Source organism: Littorina saxatilis, linkage group LG4 (assembly GCF_037325665.1).
Source record: "Littorina saxatilis isolate snail1 linkage group LG4, US_GU_Lsax_2.0, whole genome shotgun sequence".
Classification (NCBI taxonomy): domain Eukaryota; kingdom Metazoa; phylum Mollusca; class Gastropoda; order Littorinimorpha; family Littorinidae; genus Littorina; species Littorina saxatilis.
The window spans coordinates 725,929-743,428 of record NC_090248.1 but is presented as its reverse complement, the minus strand read 5'-3'; the positions used below and the strand labels follow the sequence as shown (position 1 = coordinate 743,428).

Genomic DNA, 17,500 nt, shown 5'->3' with positions numbered 1-17,500 from the left:
ACTCTTCTCCTGGTGGCTTGGATACTCTTCTCCTGGTGGCTTGGATACTCTTCTCCTGGTGGCTTGGATACTGTTCTCCTGGTGGCTTGGATACTGTTCTCCTGGTGGCTTGGATACTCCTCTCCTGGTGGCTTGGATACTTTTCTTCTGGTGGCTTGGATACAATTCTCCTGGTGGCTTGGATACTCCTCTCCTGGTGGCTTGGATACTCTTCTCCTGGTGGCTTGGATACTCCTCTCTTGGTGGCTTGGATACTCTTCTCCTGGTGGCTTGGATACTCCTCTCCTGGTGGCTTGGATACTCCTCTCCTGGTTGCTTGGATACTCCTCTCCTGGTGGCTTGGATACTCCTCTCCTGGTGGCTTGGATACTCCTCTCCTGGTGGTTTGGATACTCCTCTCCTGGTGGCTTGGTTACTCTTCTCTTGGTGGCTTGGATGCTCCTTTCCTGGTGGCTTGGATACTCCTTTCCTGGTGGCTTGGATACTCTTCTCCTGGTGGCTTGGATACTCCTTTCCTGGTGGCTTGGATACTCCTCTCCTGGTGGCTTGGATACTATTCTTCTGGTGGCTTGGATACTCCTCTCCTGGTGGCTTGGATACTGTTCTCCTGGTGGCTTGGATACTCCTCTCCTGGTGGCTTGGATACTATTCTTCTGGTGGCTTGGATACTCCTCTCCTGGTGGCTTGGATACTGTTCTCCTGGTGGCTTGGATACTATTCTTCTGGTGGCTTGGATACTGTTCTCTCCCTCTCTCTCTCTCTCTCTCTCTCTCTCTCTCCCTCTCTCTCTCTCTCTCTCTCTCTCTCTCTCTCTCTCTCTCTCTCTCTCTCTCTCTCTCTCTCTCTCTCTCTCTCTCTCTCTCTGGGCGAGGGCTGGTTGAAAAAAAAGCTCTTTTGCATTGCATATGCCAAAACCCTCGTAAATAAAATTGGATTTGACTGTCGAAGTCTCAGTTTTGGCTGTTCCATATCCCTCCCTCTGCTTATTAGTTCTTTTTGTTCTCTCTTTTCTTGTACTTTCCAGTATTTCCAATTGTCTTTTCTTTCAAAAAGTAAGTAGTCATTTGCTCAACTAAATTCTGGGATAATTACATTTTCATATATTTTTTGTTTGATTTTAGATTTAGGTGTCTTTGTTTTTGAAGTGCAAAAGCAATAAAGAGGTCGTCGATATTAAAACTGATATCGACGGAAATGTCGTCGATATCACAAATGCAATGAGCTCAGTTTTGTCCAATTGACCAGTGGAAATCTACGTAACAAATTAAATAGCAATATATTTATATTTGTGAAGGAAAAGGTCTGATATCAGATTGTGCTGACCCTGCTTCATACTGCCCCCCCCCCCCCCCACCCCCCACCAAGGTCAACTTAATCTGCGACAGAACAGTAAGCCCCAAGCTATAAAGCTCTAGTGGCGACCAGCTCTCCAGACTATGGTAAACTGTGAACTGGTCCAAGCGCTGTTTTAATCGCAATAAGTGTGCAAACATAACAGAATGAAAGCAAAGATGTCGGTAGAATGCATTATTCTTTGTCATAAAAGTACGAGTGCTGTGTTAATTGCAACAAGTTTGCAAACATAACAGCATATGAAAGCAAAGATGTCGGTAGAATGCATTATTCTTTGTCATAAAAGTACAAACCACGTCAAGGAGCCCACGGCTGTCAAGGCATCTCCCTTGCTAAACGAAACAGTTTCTACCACTGAAAGTAACAGACACTTAAAACTACCCATAGCTGTTATCCTCTCCCTGTCCTAAATAAAAAGGCTTCACAAAGCCTATTCCACTCACACAGACTAAAATCACCAAGCAAAATGGATAGGTTTTAAATAGACAATTATTCCCCCATCGCGGTTTACAATCGAGTACTTCCTTCCAATGTGATACATGAGTTTATAACCCTTACAGGCAGTGCCGTCCCGAGAGGGTCAGGTCGATGTGAAAGTCCCCACGCCCCTCTCCCCGGGTTGGGGTCCTGCAGCCTGCCCCTATCTGGGGACGCCACAGGGTGAGCCCTGTCACTGCATGGAGGCGGGCGGAGCGGGCGATATTCGTGTCTGGGGGCCGTGACAACTGTGGTGATAAATGGCTACTGCCGGCCTGGCTACCTAGCTGTGTGAATCGTGCTGCCGTTGGGGGGATGGAATGATATCAAATTAATGTTGAACTCAGCAGTGAGGTGCAGTGTGTGTATGTGTGTGTGTGTGTGTGTGTGTGTGTGTGTGTGTGTGTGTGTGTGTGTGTGTGTGTGTTTGTTTGTGTGTGTGTGTGTGCCTGTTTGTCTGTCTGTGTGTCTGTCTGTCTGTCAGTGTCTGTGTCAGTGTCTGTGAATGAATCTGTGTTGTTGTGCACGTCCACAGCAAATTGCTGTCATTGCTTTGGAGAATGGAACAATCCCGGGGATAAAAACCGCTCGGGAAGAAGTTAAGTACTAAAGCCGCTCTGCCAAGAGAAATAATCCCGAGATACGCCAGGAGATACGGGGAGATAAATCAGTAGACAGAAGAGCTGATCGGGATAAGAAAGGTAGGATGTCGGTAGGGAGAGGAGCTGATCGGGATAAGAAAGGTAGGATGTCGGTAGGGAGAGGAGCTGATCGGGATAAGAAAGGTAGGATGTCGGTAGGGAGAGGAGCTGATCGTAATAAGAAAGGTAGGATGTCGGTAGTGAGAGTAGCTGATCGGGATAAGAAAGGTAGGATGTCGGTAGGGAGAAGAGCTGATCGGGATAAGAAAGGTAGGATATCGGTAGGGAGAGGAGCTGATCGGGATAAGAAAGGTAGGATGTCGGTAGGGAGAGGAGCTGATCGGGATAAGAAAGGTAGGATGTCGGTAGGGAGAAGAGCTGATCGGGATAAGAAAGGCAGGATGTCGGTAGGGAGAGGAGCTGATCGGGATAAGAAAGGTAGGATGTCGGTAGGGAGAGGAGCTGATCGGGATAAGAGAGGGCGTCGTTATGAAGAGGGAATCAATATGGGAGAGGACATTGTTAGAGAGAGAGAGAGAGGGAATAGGTATAATGGATTTGCCGTGTCACTGCTACTCCGACATGGTGTCTGATACTGGTAAACCCGAGATTGGAGGCAATGAGAAGAATGAGGAAAGGCAATTTCGCTGGCAGAAAAAAAAGATAAGATAATAAGCCGTCAAGGCCGGCAAAAAGCAGAATAATTGTTTTCGTAACTCCAGATATAGAAATAGGACCCCAGGCAAAAAACCTAGTCTGACAAATGAATCAGAAAAAATTCCCGCCTACCAGGTCAAAAATAGATAAATTTGATCTCCCACCCCACCGCATCCCCCACCTCTTGCCCCCACGACTGCAATTGCCTTCCTGGCCCTGCCCCACCAGCTACAGATCTGTATGATCTCACGACGCACCTCATATACAGAAACTAAAGTGTAGCTATACCCCAAGGCCCCTTTTCGCCGCGGGCAGCAAACTGTCGGCATTTGCTGACCGCCCCCCCCCCCCCCCCCGCCCCTGCCCCACCTCCCCCCTCTCCTTTCTTTTCGCCTTATTTCTATATATATATATATATATATATATATATATAATTTATTTGTAATACAAAGCCTCGTCTCACATGCCCTTAATGGCTGTGCCGTGAGGGCGTGATACTTACGGAACCTCGTCAAAACTCTGAGCGTGTTGAATGGTACAAAATGTTATACACACATCACCACTGATGCAAAACACTATGGATATAAAACATTTAACATTAAAAGTGTCTCGCCATGACTGCCGATGCCAGGAGTCAGTTTTGCCCCAACATTAGTTTGTTCTACACCACTGTCAACACAGCCGTGAAAGTCGATCAGAAGATGCTCAAAATGTAATTAAGATTCTCCGGCGGCATATGCATCCCACGAAAGACACACAGCGCTGCAGGCAAGGGGGTCAGGCTAAGTCAACACAGAAAGTGACATGTGTAAGGGTCAGTGGCAAGGCATGGGTCAAACAAAGCCAACACAGAAAGTGACATGTGTAAGGGTCAGTGGCAAGGCATGGGTCAAGCAAAGCCAACACAGAAAGTGACATGTGTAAGGGTCAGTGGCAAGGCATGGGTCAAGCAAAGCCAACACAGAAAGTGACATGTGTAAGGGTCAGTGGCAAGGCATGGGTCAAGCTCAGGTAATCGGCCATTGCCACAACCAGCGTCACAAATTATTGAAAGTGGTTGATATGTCAGGCTGCAAGTCGGACTGAAGACCAGTGAATTATGTGTCGATCAAAGGGGGAGAAAACTGACAAGCTTGTTTTGAAAAGCATCCCGTGGATGTAGGACAAAGCGGTCCATTGACCCAGTGACCCATTTTGTGCTGAACGGATGTATTCCTGGTCAAAATCACACCCAAAAGTCACGAGGTCATCGTTCACGCACACAGTTAGTGTAACGTCTGTGACTGGTACCCAAACACACCACAGCCCTGTGTCGGCCAAACACCAACGCCTGACTTATTCATCATCGGGGCAAAGATCGTCTACATCGTGGCAGTAGAAGGACTGTGATTGGGGAAGGAAATCCGAGAGAGGCTGATGGCTTCATTGACGAAGTTAGGGAAGGGGGACAACTCAAAGTACTGTACGGGATGGGATTACCCGCCCTGGGAAGGCTGGCTCCACGGAGACAGGAAAGCCAAGATTGCAGATAGTGGCAAAGAGTGAAATTCATACGACATTATCCCCCTTCTGTACTGAATTATCTCCCTTCCCCTGACCATGATGCATTGCGGCCATTGTGTAGTTATGGTGTCTAATTGCCAGTAAGGGACAAGACAATTGGTTGATTCAAATCAACATGGCCGAAGCAATGTTTTCATAAAAGAAGCGGTATTGTACGGGCACATGTTGAATTTGGGTTACATGTGTTGCAGAGTATTTGAAAATCCGTAGGCATAAAAACATGCAAAGAAGAGTGATAGGTCCCTGTTGTGAATATATAGTCAAGTGGATAAATTGATTACTTATGTTTCACACTAGTTTTGCTGTTACAGCAGTCCCTCTCATGAACGGACACCCTTGGGCCAGTGCAAACCTGTACGTACATTGCAGGTGGCCGGTCACGGGAGAGCCCCCCCCCCCCCCCCCCATCAGACACACTCAGGCACACTGACAGACTGAGTGAGTCTTTGCTACTGGTGAACGAGCTCTACTTGTTCTAAAACAATAAGGTCAAACTACTACAACTTATAACTGAAAGGAAAAAAACTGTCCTGTAAAAATGACGTTAAATCAACGGTGTCAGAAAAAGAGAAATACAAGAAATCCTCAAATTCCTGAGGATACAGGCACCCCATGAAAGCAGCCTGAGGATACAGGCACCCCATGAAAGCAGCCTGAGGATACAGGCACCCCATGAAAGCAGCCTGAGGATACAGGCACCCCATGAAAGCAGCCTGAGGATACAGGCACCCCATGAAAGCAGCCTCGAACATACTCACAGAGGCACACATGCTTGTGCAGATACTTTGCAAAAATATGAATTGAAAACCTGCATGTGTGGTAATTTCTTTTTTGTGTGTGTGTGTGTGGCTTTATTGAATACTATGAGCTAACTTTTCCCTGTCCAGTTTTCTCTTTCGTCTCTCTTACCCCTCGCTTACCCACCCCCACCCCCTTACCCTCCACTCCCTTTACCCAGCCCCGACAGCACAAATTTGTAATCTGCAAGGCAGAGTACACGTTTTCTAAAAGGAAGATTACTCCTCTTCAATTATATCCAGAGATCGTCTAGCTGTCTCCACCATATGCCAAGTGGTCGAATCTTATACCCCCTTTCCACACAACCGTTCTAGGTCCCGTTCCCGTACCGACCAAGGAACGGTGCGGGCACGGGAGGGATGGGGACAGAACCGCAATGAACGTAACTGATCGTTAACGGAACTGCTTTGAACGGTAGGGTCGGTTGGGACGGCTGAGTTTGGGCTGCATGTTCAAATTTTTAGCCGTTTCCCTCACGATCAGAATGAACGGTAATGGAACCTCAACCCATCGGTAACGGAACGCTTGGATCGTTAAAACAACGGTAACGCAACGGTAGCGCTCTCACACACTGAGTTGTCATACCTGCATTCCACACATCCGTTCTAGGTCCCGTTCCCTTACCGACCAAGGACGGCTGCCACTATGGTCAGACGCAGCTGAAAGATGCAAAAGAAACGGCCGTTTGCGCAGCGTTCCATTGTTGTGGCAGCATTCCTTGGTTGGTACGGGAACGGGACAAAGAACGGTTGTGTGGAATGGGGGTATAACTTTTGACACCGACAAACTGAAGAATGAACAGATCTATGAGGTAACCGTCTCAATGGTCCAGGTTCAGGAAACAAAGAGTATATTATGGCCTGGGGCGATTGTAGCTTCCCTTCTTCGTGTCCGATAGACAAGGACAATAAATAGTAGAGCATAGTGCAATTTCATGTTAGCATCTTCTCCACTGAAAGCTATAACCCAAAGACTGAAGACCAAAGTGCTTTACCCCACTTCTGACCCGAATCACCCCCCTCCTGCCAGGTACACGTGCACTCAAGTTAACCTCTGCTTTGACCTGTGTGCCAGGAGTCGGATGGGAGAGAGAGAGAGAGAGAGAGAGAGAGAGAGAGAGAGAGAGAGAGAGAGAGAGAGAGAGCGAGAGCGAGAGAGAGACACACACACACACACATAGACAGAGACATACATAGAAAGACAGAAGCGGAGAGACACAGACAAAGACATACATACAGAGAGAGAGAGAGAGAGAGAGAGAGAGAGAGAGAGAGAGAGAGAGAGAGTGTAACTGATCTCGTGAGAAAGGTAACAAAACGAGACATGTCACCTCTCTGAATGCATTCTAATAGATGACCGCTCCTGCGGCCATCAAAAAGAAGTTACAGACTAGTGTGCTGGTTGAACTGCAAGGATATTGTGCCTTCGCCTTATGAATTACAATGTTTCTATATGTGCGCTTCTAGTACATAAACGTATATGTCCTACCATTAACTATGCATTTGTGTAACGAGTATTTAGTAGTTGTAGTAACAGTAGAGTAGTCCCTCTAGAGGGCAAAGGCCAAATGCAAAAAAGGATATCTATGCTTATTCTTGTTACCCTCAAAAAATAAAGAATTGTCATTGCCTTGTGGCACTGTTCTGCACGGGGATTCTTTCTCTCTCTTCTTTACATGTCTTTCTCCATCCTCAATACTTTGTTTTCCTTTTGCGACTGTGGAAAGTAGAAAGGTTGACGCAATCGCATATCCCAGGTGCATTTCTTACAGTGTGCTGAAGTTGACCAGACAGAGAGATGCTACCGATTGCGGAAGGAACTGCTGGCTTGTATCAAGAGACAGCAAGAGATGCTACTGGTTGCGGAAGGAACTGCTGGCTTGTATCAAGAGACAGCAAGAGATGCTACTGGTTGCGGAAGGAACTGCTGGCTTGTATCAAGAGACAGCAAGAGAGATCCCTACTTCAGTTGACACTGCCATGGGTACGTCACACACATTAAATCAAAGAACTCTACACGTCTCCAATTCTTTGAAAGTGGCATTTGACCCTGGCCGTTTCAGCCCAGCCCCGTGTCCTGCAGCCAAGTGGCCAGGACAAGGACGACCTCTAGGCCCGTGCTTCACAGCAAAGCAAGCCCTGCAGGCAGCGAGTGACCACACGACACTCACGTCATGTGCTGACCCTCGCTCTCCACGTCCAGCAAACACCACTCCAGGGCTAACCAGGGCTACTTTCTGTCAAGCCTAATGTCTCCTACAATTCACGAGCCTGTCCCAACGTTGTCGATGGCTTCTACTGCGCCGCACGAAAAGACACGAGCATTTGGGAGCGTTGACGAGGTCAATTTGCGCCAGACAAATTGCTTACCAAGACATTAGCGCGCTATGAAATCAAGTGGCGGGTGGGGAGTTTGCAGTGCAGACAGAGTGCTTGCCGAGACATTTGCCTGCTGCCTCTTGGCTTCCTAGCTCCATTGCTCGCCCTTTCCAGTGTTCACCAGCCACTCGTCCCAGCATCGTGACACCACCAGACTGTCTCCGCTCCGGTGATCCATCGGTCTGCAAGGCGACGCCATTGTTGCAGACTGTGCAGTCCCTGCAGGGACACGCTGCGAGTTGATCAATCACAAGTCAGCGTTCATCTCACAGCGCGGGTCATCTGGCGGCGACGAACCTTCAGCTGTTGCTTATTACCCATGGTGCCCTCGGTCGTGTGTTGTTTGAATATAAAGTAACTGTACAGGACAGGGACTGACTTTTTGTTTGTTACAATTCAAAACGATCTGCGACACTCTTCTAATCTCCATTTGTATGGGGAGAGGAGGGGTCAGTAGAGTTGTTGCATATGGAGTGCCTATTCACAGCCACAAACGTAAGATTAAGGAGCAAAAGTCCAACGGTTCAGGAAGTTTTCTGTGTGTGCTATCTCTCCCCCTCCCGCTTGCAGCCGGACCTCAGAACGTCGTACCGCTCCCCGCCCGGCGTGTCTTGACTTTATTGTCATTGGCCGGACCTCAGAACGTCGTACCGCTCCCCGCCCGGCGTGTCTTGACTTTATTGTCATTGGCCGGACCTCAGAACGTCGTACCGCTCCCCGCCCGGCGTGTCTTGACTTTATTGTCATTGGCCGGACCTCAGAACGTCGTACCGCTCCCCGCCCGGCGTGTCTTGACTTTATTGTCATTGGCCGGACCTCAGAACGTCGTACCGCTCCCCGCCCGGCGTGTCTTGACTTTATTGTCATTGGCCGGACCTCAGAACGTCGTACCGCTCCCCGCCCGGCGTGTCTTGACTTTATTGTCATTGGCCGGACCTCAGAACGTCGTACCGCTCCCCGCCCGGCGTGTCTTGACTTTATTGTCATTGGCCGGACCTCAGAACGTCGTACCGCTCCCCGCCCGGCGTGTCTTGACTTTATTTTCATTGGCCGGACCTCAGAACGTCGTACCGCTCCCCGCCCGGCGTGTCTTGACTTTATTGTCATTGGCCGGACCTCAGAACGTCGTACCGCTCCCCGCCCGGCGTGTCTTGACTTTATTGTCATTGGCCGGACCTCAGAACGTCGTACCGCTCCCCGCCCGGCGTGTCTTGACTTTATTGTCATTGGCCGGACCTCAGAACGTCGTACCGCTCCCCGCCCGGCGTGTCTTGACTTTATTGTCATTGGCCGGACCTCAGAACGTCGTACCGCTCCCCGCCCGGCGTGTCTTGACTTTATTGTCATTGGCCGGACCTCAGAACGTCGTACCGCTCCCCGCCCGGCGTGTCTTGACTTTATTTTCATTGGCCGGACCGCCAGTTATTGCAGGGCAGGGGTGCAGCGGGAAATTAGAGGTTGGGAAAGAAAAGACATATTGATCGAATGCCGGGGTACCGCGCCGTGTTCAGTGCAGGGGTGAGCGTAGCACGTACTGCTTTCTGGCCGAGATGTACAATGCCCACTTTCTGGCCGAGATGTACAATGCCCACTTTCTGGCCGAGATGTACAATGCCCACTTTCTGGCCGAGATGTACAATGCCGACTTTCTGGCCGAGATGTACAATGCCCACTTTCTGGCCGAGATGTACAATGCCCACTTTCTGGCCGAGATGTACAATGCCCACTTTCTGGCCGAGATGTACAATGCCCACTTTCTGGCCGAGGTGTACAATGCCCACTTTCTGGCCGAGGTGTACAATGCCCACTTTCTGGCCGAGATGTACAATGCCCACTTTCTGGCCGAGATATACAATGCCCACTTTCTGGCCGAGGTGTACAATGCCCACTTTCTGGCCGAGGTGTACAATGCCCACTTTCTGGCCGAGGTGTACAATGCCCACTTTCTGGCCGAGATGTACAATGCACACTTTCTGGCCGAGATGTACAATGCCCACTTTCTGGCCGAGATGTACAATGCCCACTTTCTGGCCGAGATGTACAATGCCGACTTTCTGGCCGAGATGTACAATGCCCACTTTCTGACCGAGATGTACAATGCCCACTTTCTGGCCGAGATGTACAATGCCGACTTTCTGGCCGAGATGTACAATGCCCACTTTCTGGCCGAGATGTACAATGCCCACTTTCTGGCCGAGATGTACAATGCCCACTTTCTGGCCGAGGTGTACAATGCCCACTTTCTGGCCGAGGTGTACAATGCCCACTTTCTGGCCGAGGTGTACAATGCCCACTTTCTGGCCGAGATGTACAATGCCCACTTTCTGGCCGAGATGTACAATGCCCACTTTCTGGCCGAGATGTACAATGCCCACTTTCTGGTCGAGATGTACAATGCCCACTTTCTGGCCGAGATATACAATGCCCACTTTCTGGCCGAGATGTACAATGCCCACTTTCTGGCCGAGATGTACAATGCCCACTTTCGCAGTGGGATGGGAACAACTTGGCCTCCTTCGTGTCGCCTTTCTGAAAGTCAGCTCAGAAGAAGTGTGATTGATTTCTGAAAGTCAGCTCAGTAGAAGTGTGATTGATTTCTGAAAGTCAGCTCAGTAGAAGTGTGATTGATTTCTGAAAGTCAGTTCAGTAGAAGTGTGATTGATTTCTGAAAGTCAGTTCAGTAGAAGTGTGATTGATTTCTGAAAGTCAGTTCAGTAGAAGTGTGATTGATTTCTGAAAGTCAGTTCAGAAGAAGTGTGATTGATTTCTGAAAGTCAGTTCAGTAGAAGTGTGATTGATTTCTGAAAGTCAGTTCAGTAGAAGTGTGATTGATTTCTGAAAGTCAGTTTAGTAGAAGTGTGATTGATTTCTGAAAGTCAGTTCAGTAGAAGTGTGATTGATTTCTGAAAGTCAGTTCAGTAGAAGTGTGATTGATTTCTGAAAGTCAGTTCAGTAGAAGTGTGATTGATTTCTGAAAGTCAGTTCAGAAGAAGTGCGACTGATTTCTGAAAGTCAGTTCAGAAGAAGTGCGATTGATTTCTGAAAGTCAGTTCAGAAGAAGTGTGATTGATTTCTGAAAGTTAGCTCAGAAGTGCGATTGAATCTATTGGCGAAGGACTTCCTGACGGAAATACTTGTACTGACTTTTGATAAACAATTACAAGTTGTTTTGAAGTAAAGTCGTCACCGCAGTAAAGGATTGACTCTCTCTCCCGCTAACATCCCGGCCAACAGTTGCATCGGACGAGAAGCTTTCCATTGCGACTTTGGGTATTCAATGGTCGGATCTCGACAGCTACTTCGATCGGTGTGAGTGCAGACATCCATGACCAGTGCACCCTGTGCACACTACGTCTTATGTGTAGTGTGCGTCTGTAACAACAGTTATAAACAGTGTAGTGTGTGTCTGTAACAACAGTTATAAACAGTGTAGTGTACGTCTGTAACAACAGTTATAAACAGTGCAGTGTGTGTCTGTAACAACAGTTATAAACAGTGTAGTGTGCGTCTGTAACAACAGTTATAAACAATGTAGTGTGTGTCTGTAACAACAGTTATAAACAGTGTAGTGTACGTCTGTAACAACAGTTATAAACAGTGTAGTGTGCGTCTGTAACAACAGTAATAAACAGTGTAGTGTGCGTCTGTAACAACAGTTATAAACAGTGTAGTGTGTGTCTGTAACAACAGTTATAAACAGTGTAGTGTGCGTCTGTAACAACAGTTATAAACAGTGTAGTGTGCGTCTGTAACAACAGTTATAAACAGTGTAGTGTACGTCTGTAACAACAGTTATAAACAGTGTAGTGTGCGTCTGTAACAACAGTTATAAACAGTGTAGTGTGCGTCTGTAACAACAGTTATAAACAGTGTAGTGTGCGTCTGTAACAACAGTTATAAACAGTGTAGTGTGTGTCTGTAACAACAGTTATAAACAGTGTAGTGTGCGTCTGTAACAACAGTTATAAACAGTGTAGTGTGCGTCTGTAACAACAGTTATAAACAGTGTAGTGTGCGTCTGTAACAACAGTTATAAACAGTGTAGTGTGCGTCTGTAACAACAGTTATAAACAGTGTAGTGTGCGTCTGTAACAACAGTTATAAACAGTGTAGTGTGCGTCTGTAACAACAGTTATAAACAGTGTGGTGTGCGTCTGTAACAACAGTTATAAACAGTGTAGTGTGCGTCTGTAACAACAGTTATAAACAGTTAAAAAGAAGAATAACAATCTAAAGACGTGTGGCTTGCAACTTCAGTCCGACATGCAATGAAATGTAAGCAAGGCCTATTGGACAGAGGCTCAGTCCCGGCACAAACTTTCTGAGTGAAAGAAAATCTTGGCAATGTGTTGCGCTACAAAAACAGTTGCAAGAATATTATAAACAATGTAGCTTGCAAGGCAATCCAATCCCATCCCACCCGCTGAAAAAGAAATAAATCAACAGAAAAATCAGAAGAATAAAAAGCAATTGCCCGCCATGTCGGCCTCTCCCCAGTTCTCTCCCCTCTCTGTCGTCTTGTCCATGCGCCACTTTGCTGCCCCAAATCAACACCACCCTGAAACAAGAAAAATGTTCATTCAAAATGAACAGGCGTCCATGTTATTTTGACAAAATGAATATTTTTGTTAAAGAAGCTGGCAAGCACACCCTTTCGAATATAGCGGAAGTAGTTTCGACCCTAAATGCTTAAGTACTTAGGCCTTAAACTTAACGGGTTGATAGAATATTTTAATGTAAGCAGAGATGTCTCTGATATAAGTGCAGTTTATTTTCAAAGTTTGGAGTCGTAGATCATTCTTTTTGGATGCAATGTGACTAGCATATCGGTGAAATTTGTTGTTTAATTCTGCAAGCAAATGTGTGTGCTGTTATTGCATTATTTACAAAAAACGCACAGAAAAAAACACTATTTTCGACTACTCACTGCGGAGCAGAGCGTGCAATATACGCTCTGCTACAGAGTTATCCCACATGCGGTTAGATAGACGCTCATACATGTAAGTACAGTTTATTTTCTAGGTTTGGTATCGTAGATAATTTTTTTTGAATGCAATGTGAAAAACAGGTATTGATACAGTTTGTTGTATAATTTTGCAAGTGAATATTTGTTTATTGGCTGCATGTTTGACAAAAACGTTGTAAAATAAACACTTTTTCGTTGCTTTTATTGTTTGCTTTGATTGCAGCCAAACGACTTGCTCTACGGGGCTGAAAATAAAGTGGAAGACACTTTGAGATATAAGGAATTGGATAGGCCATCATACGAGAAGGTGTAGAAATCCGCATGCTGGCAGCTTTAAAGTGTTACAGCGACATCAGAAAGCTCTAAAAGCTTTGGGTTTTTTTAAATGCATGATTTTCATAGTTTGTCACTTTAGACAATTTTTGTAATAATTAATTTGATCGGAAAAAAATAGTGTAATATACAAATAAGAAAATTTTTGAATCACATTTTTGCTATCCTTGATGAGAAGCGAGTTGAAATGTGCCTAAATAAAGTCACACCTTAACATTTTTTAGTTTTTGCCCACTAAGGCATTTGCAACATGAAATTTCAGTATTTTTTAAGTTTTTACCCCCCAAAATGACATGTTTTAACAATTTGAAGTTTTTGTCTAAACATGAAATGACATTCTAAGATCTGAAAGCTTTTTTTTTTTTTTTTTAATGCAACGTCATGAATAATATTTTCAATTTTTTGCATTAAAGAAGCTGGCAAGCACACCCTTTCGAATATAGCGGAAGTAGATTCGACCCTAAATGCTTAAGTACTTAGGCCTTAAACTGAAGTACGTGTTGACAGAATATTTTAATATAAGTGCAGTTTATATTTCAAAGTTTGGAGTCGTAGATCATTCTTTTTGGATGCAAAATGACTAACATGTATCAGTGAAATTTGTTGTTTAATTCTGCAAGCAAATGTGTGTGCTGTTATTGCATTATTTGAAAAAAAACGCACAGAAAAAAACACTATTTTTGACGACTCACTGCAGTTATCCCAGGTGCGGTTAGATAGACGCGCATACATGTAAGTACAGTTTATTTTCTAGGTTTGGTATCGTAGATAATTTTTTTGGAATGCAATGTGACAAACATGTATTGATACAGTTTGTTGTATAATTTTGCAAGTGAATATTTGTTTATTGGCTGCATGTTTCACTAAAACGCAGTAAAATAAAAACTTTTTCGTTGCTTTTGTTGTTTCCTTTGATTGCAGCCAAATGACTGAAAATTAAGTGGAAGACACTTTGAGATATAAGGAATCGGATAGGCCATGACACGAGAAGGTGTAGAAATCTGCTTGCAGACAGCTTTAACATGACATCACATATTGATATATTTTTTAAGTTTTTGCATATTACCCCATTTTTGAGGTCACGTTTTAACTTTGGTTAAGTGTTTGCCCACAACTGACATTAGATTACATTTAAACATTTTACATTATTTTTCTAGCACATGTTCATGTTAGTCTGCGCCATCCATTGATCACAGAACATCCACATAGGAAGAAAAGGTGTTTGACTACTGAAATAAAAATGTTTAGAGAAATGTAGAAAGAGGTGAACAAAATGCAAGATGATTTGGTATGGAATTTAGTTGTATACGTGAATGAGGTGTGAAACGTATGCAGAAAGGAAGATGTTTATTTGCGATGAAAGAAAATAGATATAATAACTTCATACTGTAGTAAAAAAAAAAATTAAAAAAAAACAACCAGTAATCAGCCAATCAATTTCAAATGTTCATTCAACAGTAACCATATACATTCGACAATGGTCCTCTGTAAATAAAAATTAAAAACAAATCTGCTTGGACAGAATTGTTGTTATTTTTGGGAATAAGAAAATATCAACTATCTTCAGATGCATCCTCTTGCACAAAAATAATGCAAGTTAAGGAGTTACGTCCATATGCGTAAAAAGTTAAGATGAATATATGGATCAACAATTACCTCCCCTACTTGCATTATATTTGGGCAAAGCTATAGGAATAGTGTAATGATATTTTAAAATAATTGTCACATTGCCTTAAACATTTGGATTTTGACATGGAGTATTTTACGTAATGTGTACATTTTAGACATGGCAACTGAAGGAAAAAAAAGTGGAGAAAAAAAACCTAACATTTTGTGGGACAAATTTTGTAAGTTGGGTGACGAAACCATGTAAACTTTTCCTTCACAACAGACAAAATTAAGAGGTTTTTCTTTTAACAAACACAAAGAAATATGTCTTTACCTTCGAACAAGCACAGAAAGTATGTGTTTTTGTTCATAAGACCATACATTTTGTTGTTGTGGAGATAAATTATGGATTCAACTGCAGAAAATGTGAAACTTTGCTAACAATTCCCATACCTGACATTTTAAAAGTCTAAAAAGTGCCTCCCACTAGCTTGTCACCAAATAAACAAAGTAGGTTGTAACAAAATTGCAGATTAATAAAAAAAATAGTTCAATCAATAGTATATGTCACACCTGACATTAAACTAGTAATTTCCATCACTATCCTTTTCAGGCATTAAAAATAGTTCAAAGCAGCTATAGCCCCACATGGAAGTAAGAGGCTCATTCACAAGCTAGTTAAAAGCTTTTCATTCTTTTTGTTTTTCTCAAAAGAAAGTTCATAGTATGACAACAGTATTCACAGCAGGCAGTTTTAAATCACGCAAGGGTCATTCTCAAGGTGTGTTCACGAAATACATTGTAATTTTAAACAGAGACAATTATCAGTTCACGCTTGAAGATGATTTTACTGACCAAGTTTTTCCCCATATATTTCATAACCCTGCAGGTGAAAATGGGAATACCAGCACAGAATGACTGTCAGTGAACATTTAATACCAACACTTCAAACTACATCACTCATCATAAAACAGAAGCTGTGACTTGGATTTAAATGAAAATCAAAAAGTGGAAAAACTCATACTCTGATAATTGTTGTCCAAGTGTTTCAAACTACATCACTCATCATAAAACAGAAGCTGTGACTTGGATTTAAATAAAAATCAACACGCGGAAAAACTCATACTCTGATAATTGTTGTCTAAGTGTTTGTGTGGTTAAAAAAACAAACGTACCTGATCCTGAATAAAATCAGAGCAACCCATATGATCATTAAAATGTAACCATTCACTGGTCCATAGGTATACTCTTTTCAAAAAGGAGATGGGTATGGAAGAGGCAGTGCTTCTGTTAGTGATTCAAAGTGCCAGACATCCCATCCTAGTGCTGTGAAATGGATATAAATTATATATATATATTCAATATTTCATGGAAGCTTACTAATATTTGCATGCAAACATACTGTGACAGTACTAATACAGTAAAAGCATTATTGAGGGTGAACAGCCTGCTTTACTTGGTTTCAGTGAGGAGTAACAATACTAACAATAACAATAACATGCCTAAGTTGTGAAATGTAAGTACTTAACCCCCCCCCCCCCCCCCCCCCCCCCCCCCCCGGACACTGGCAAAATTCCAGCAGAATGTCCCCCACCTTCGCTGACGATTATCCACAGTTTATACAGGAAGTGTGCAGGTAGGTTGTCTGCCTCTGTGTCGGTTTTACCTCCGCGGTGTAGACGAAAAACTTTTCCACTTCTGCCACAGGGCGAAAAGTCTCGTTTTGGCACTTTAACTTGGCATATAACATCAAACATCACGTTAATCAACTGAATTGTGTGGCATTATACCTATGCGATTCATGTCACATTAGAAAAACTGCCGTAACGCAATAAAATTCCTGAGATGTTAGTATTATGCATAACACGGTAAAACATCGAGTTTTGGTGTCTGCGTTTTGGACGTTTTCGCTGGGATTACGGAGGGCTATTCACATCGTGTTAAACAAGTTGTCGCAGTGAGCAAAACACCAGATAACGTCTGGAATTATGACAAGTTATTGCAGTGACTTAAACTCGAAGTTAGCTGTTGGTTTTGATGTGTTTCACTGCGTTTTCGTCTTGCTTTTCTTTCATAATGTTGTTGCTGTTGTTGTTACTGTTGAGAGCTATACATCACATTTTTGTTCCCCCAAAAATTTATTCTTGATTAATATCAGGACGCAAACCATCCCCTTTACTTCACACACACACACACACACACACACACACACACAATCTACTCCTCAGTTTGCAGCGTGGCTTCGACAGCGAGTTTGCCCGTACCCAAGGGGAGTAACTCGACATAACTCAGCGCGCGGTCTACAGTAAATAGAAATCACCCGCTAGGTACACGCGCACTCAAGTTAACCTCTGCTTTGACCTGTGGCTGTGTGCCAAGAGAGAGCAGAACACACACGCCGTAGACCAAATAAATAGGTGCTTGATTTTGGTATTTTGATTTTACATAACATTAAACCTTTCTTGGGGTTCATGGTCATGGCAACAGCCATAATAATATTATATCATGTATAATATTACATTTCAGCATATGTGAATTACATGTCATCATAACAAACTGTCATACATTTTTATTCCTCATCATTCTGACTGATCACAACCAAACCTACTATCAGTGGACACATCCAAATGCAAGCGCCTGTTCTTGACAAATTGCCACAGTGACTGATCTAAAAATATAGGTCCTTTGCCGCCACGGACACTGTTTGGCCTGTAGGTAAAATGTAC

General features: G+C 44.1%; 2 protein-coding genes across 2 annotated transcripts in view; one reads left to right on the top strand and one right to left on the bottom strand.

Moving 5' to 3' along the window:
• LOC138963711 (uncharacterized) overlaps positions 1-8,188 on the bottom strand; it is a 9,037-nt gene extending 849 nt beyond the window's left edge. Inside the window, exons 1-2 of the mRNA XM_070335559.1 lie at positions 8,138-8,188; positions 1-630 (exon numbers count right to left, since the gene is read on the bottom strand). The exon at positions 1-630 is cut by the window's left edge and continues 849 nt beyond it. Coding sequence (XP_070191660.1) covers positions 1-630; positions 8,138-8,188 — 681 coding nt within the window. The remainder of the gene's footprint in view (positions 631-8,137) is intronic.
• Positions 8,189-9,417: 1,229 nt separating this feature from the next.
• Positions 9,418-10,434, top strand: LOC138963710 (uncharacterized). The gene has a single exon (XM_070335558.1). The coding sequence runs from the start codon at positions 9,418-9,420 to the stop codon at positions 10,432-10,434; it is 1,017 nt and encodes a 338-aa protein (XP_070191659.1).
• The last annotated feature ends 7,066 nt before the right edge of the window (positions 10,435-17,500 follow it).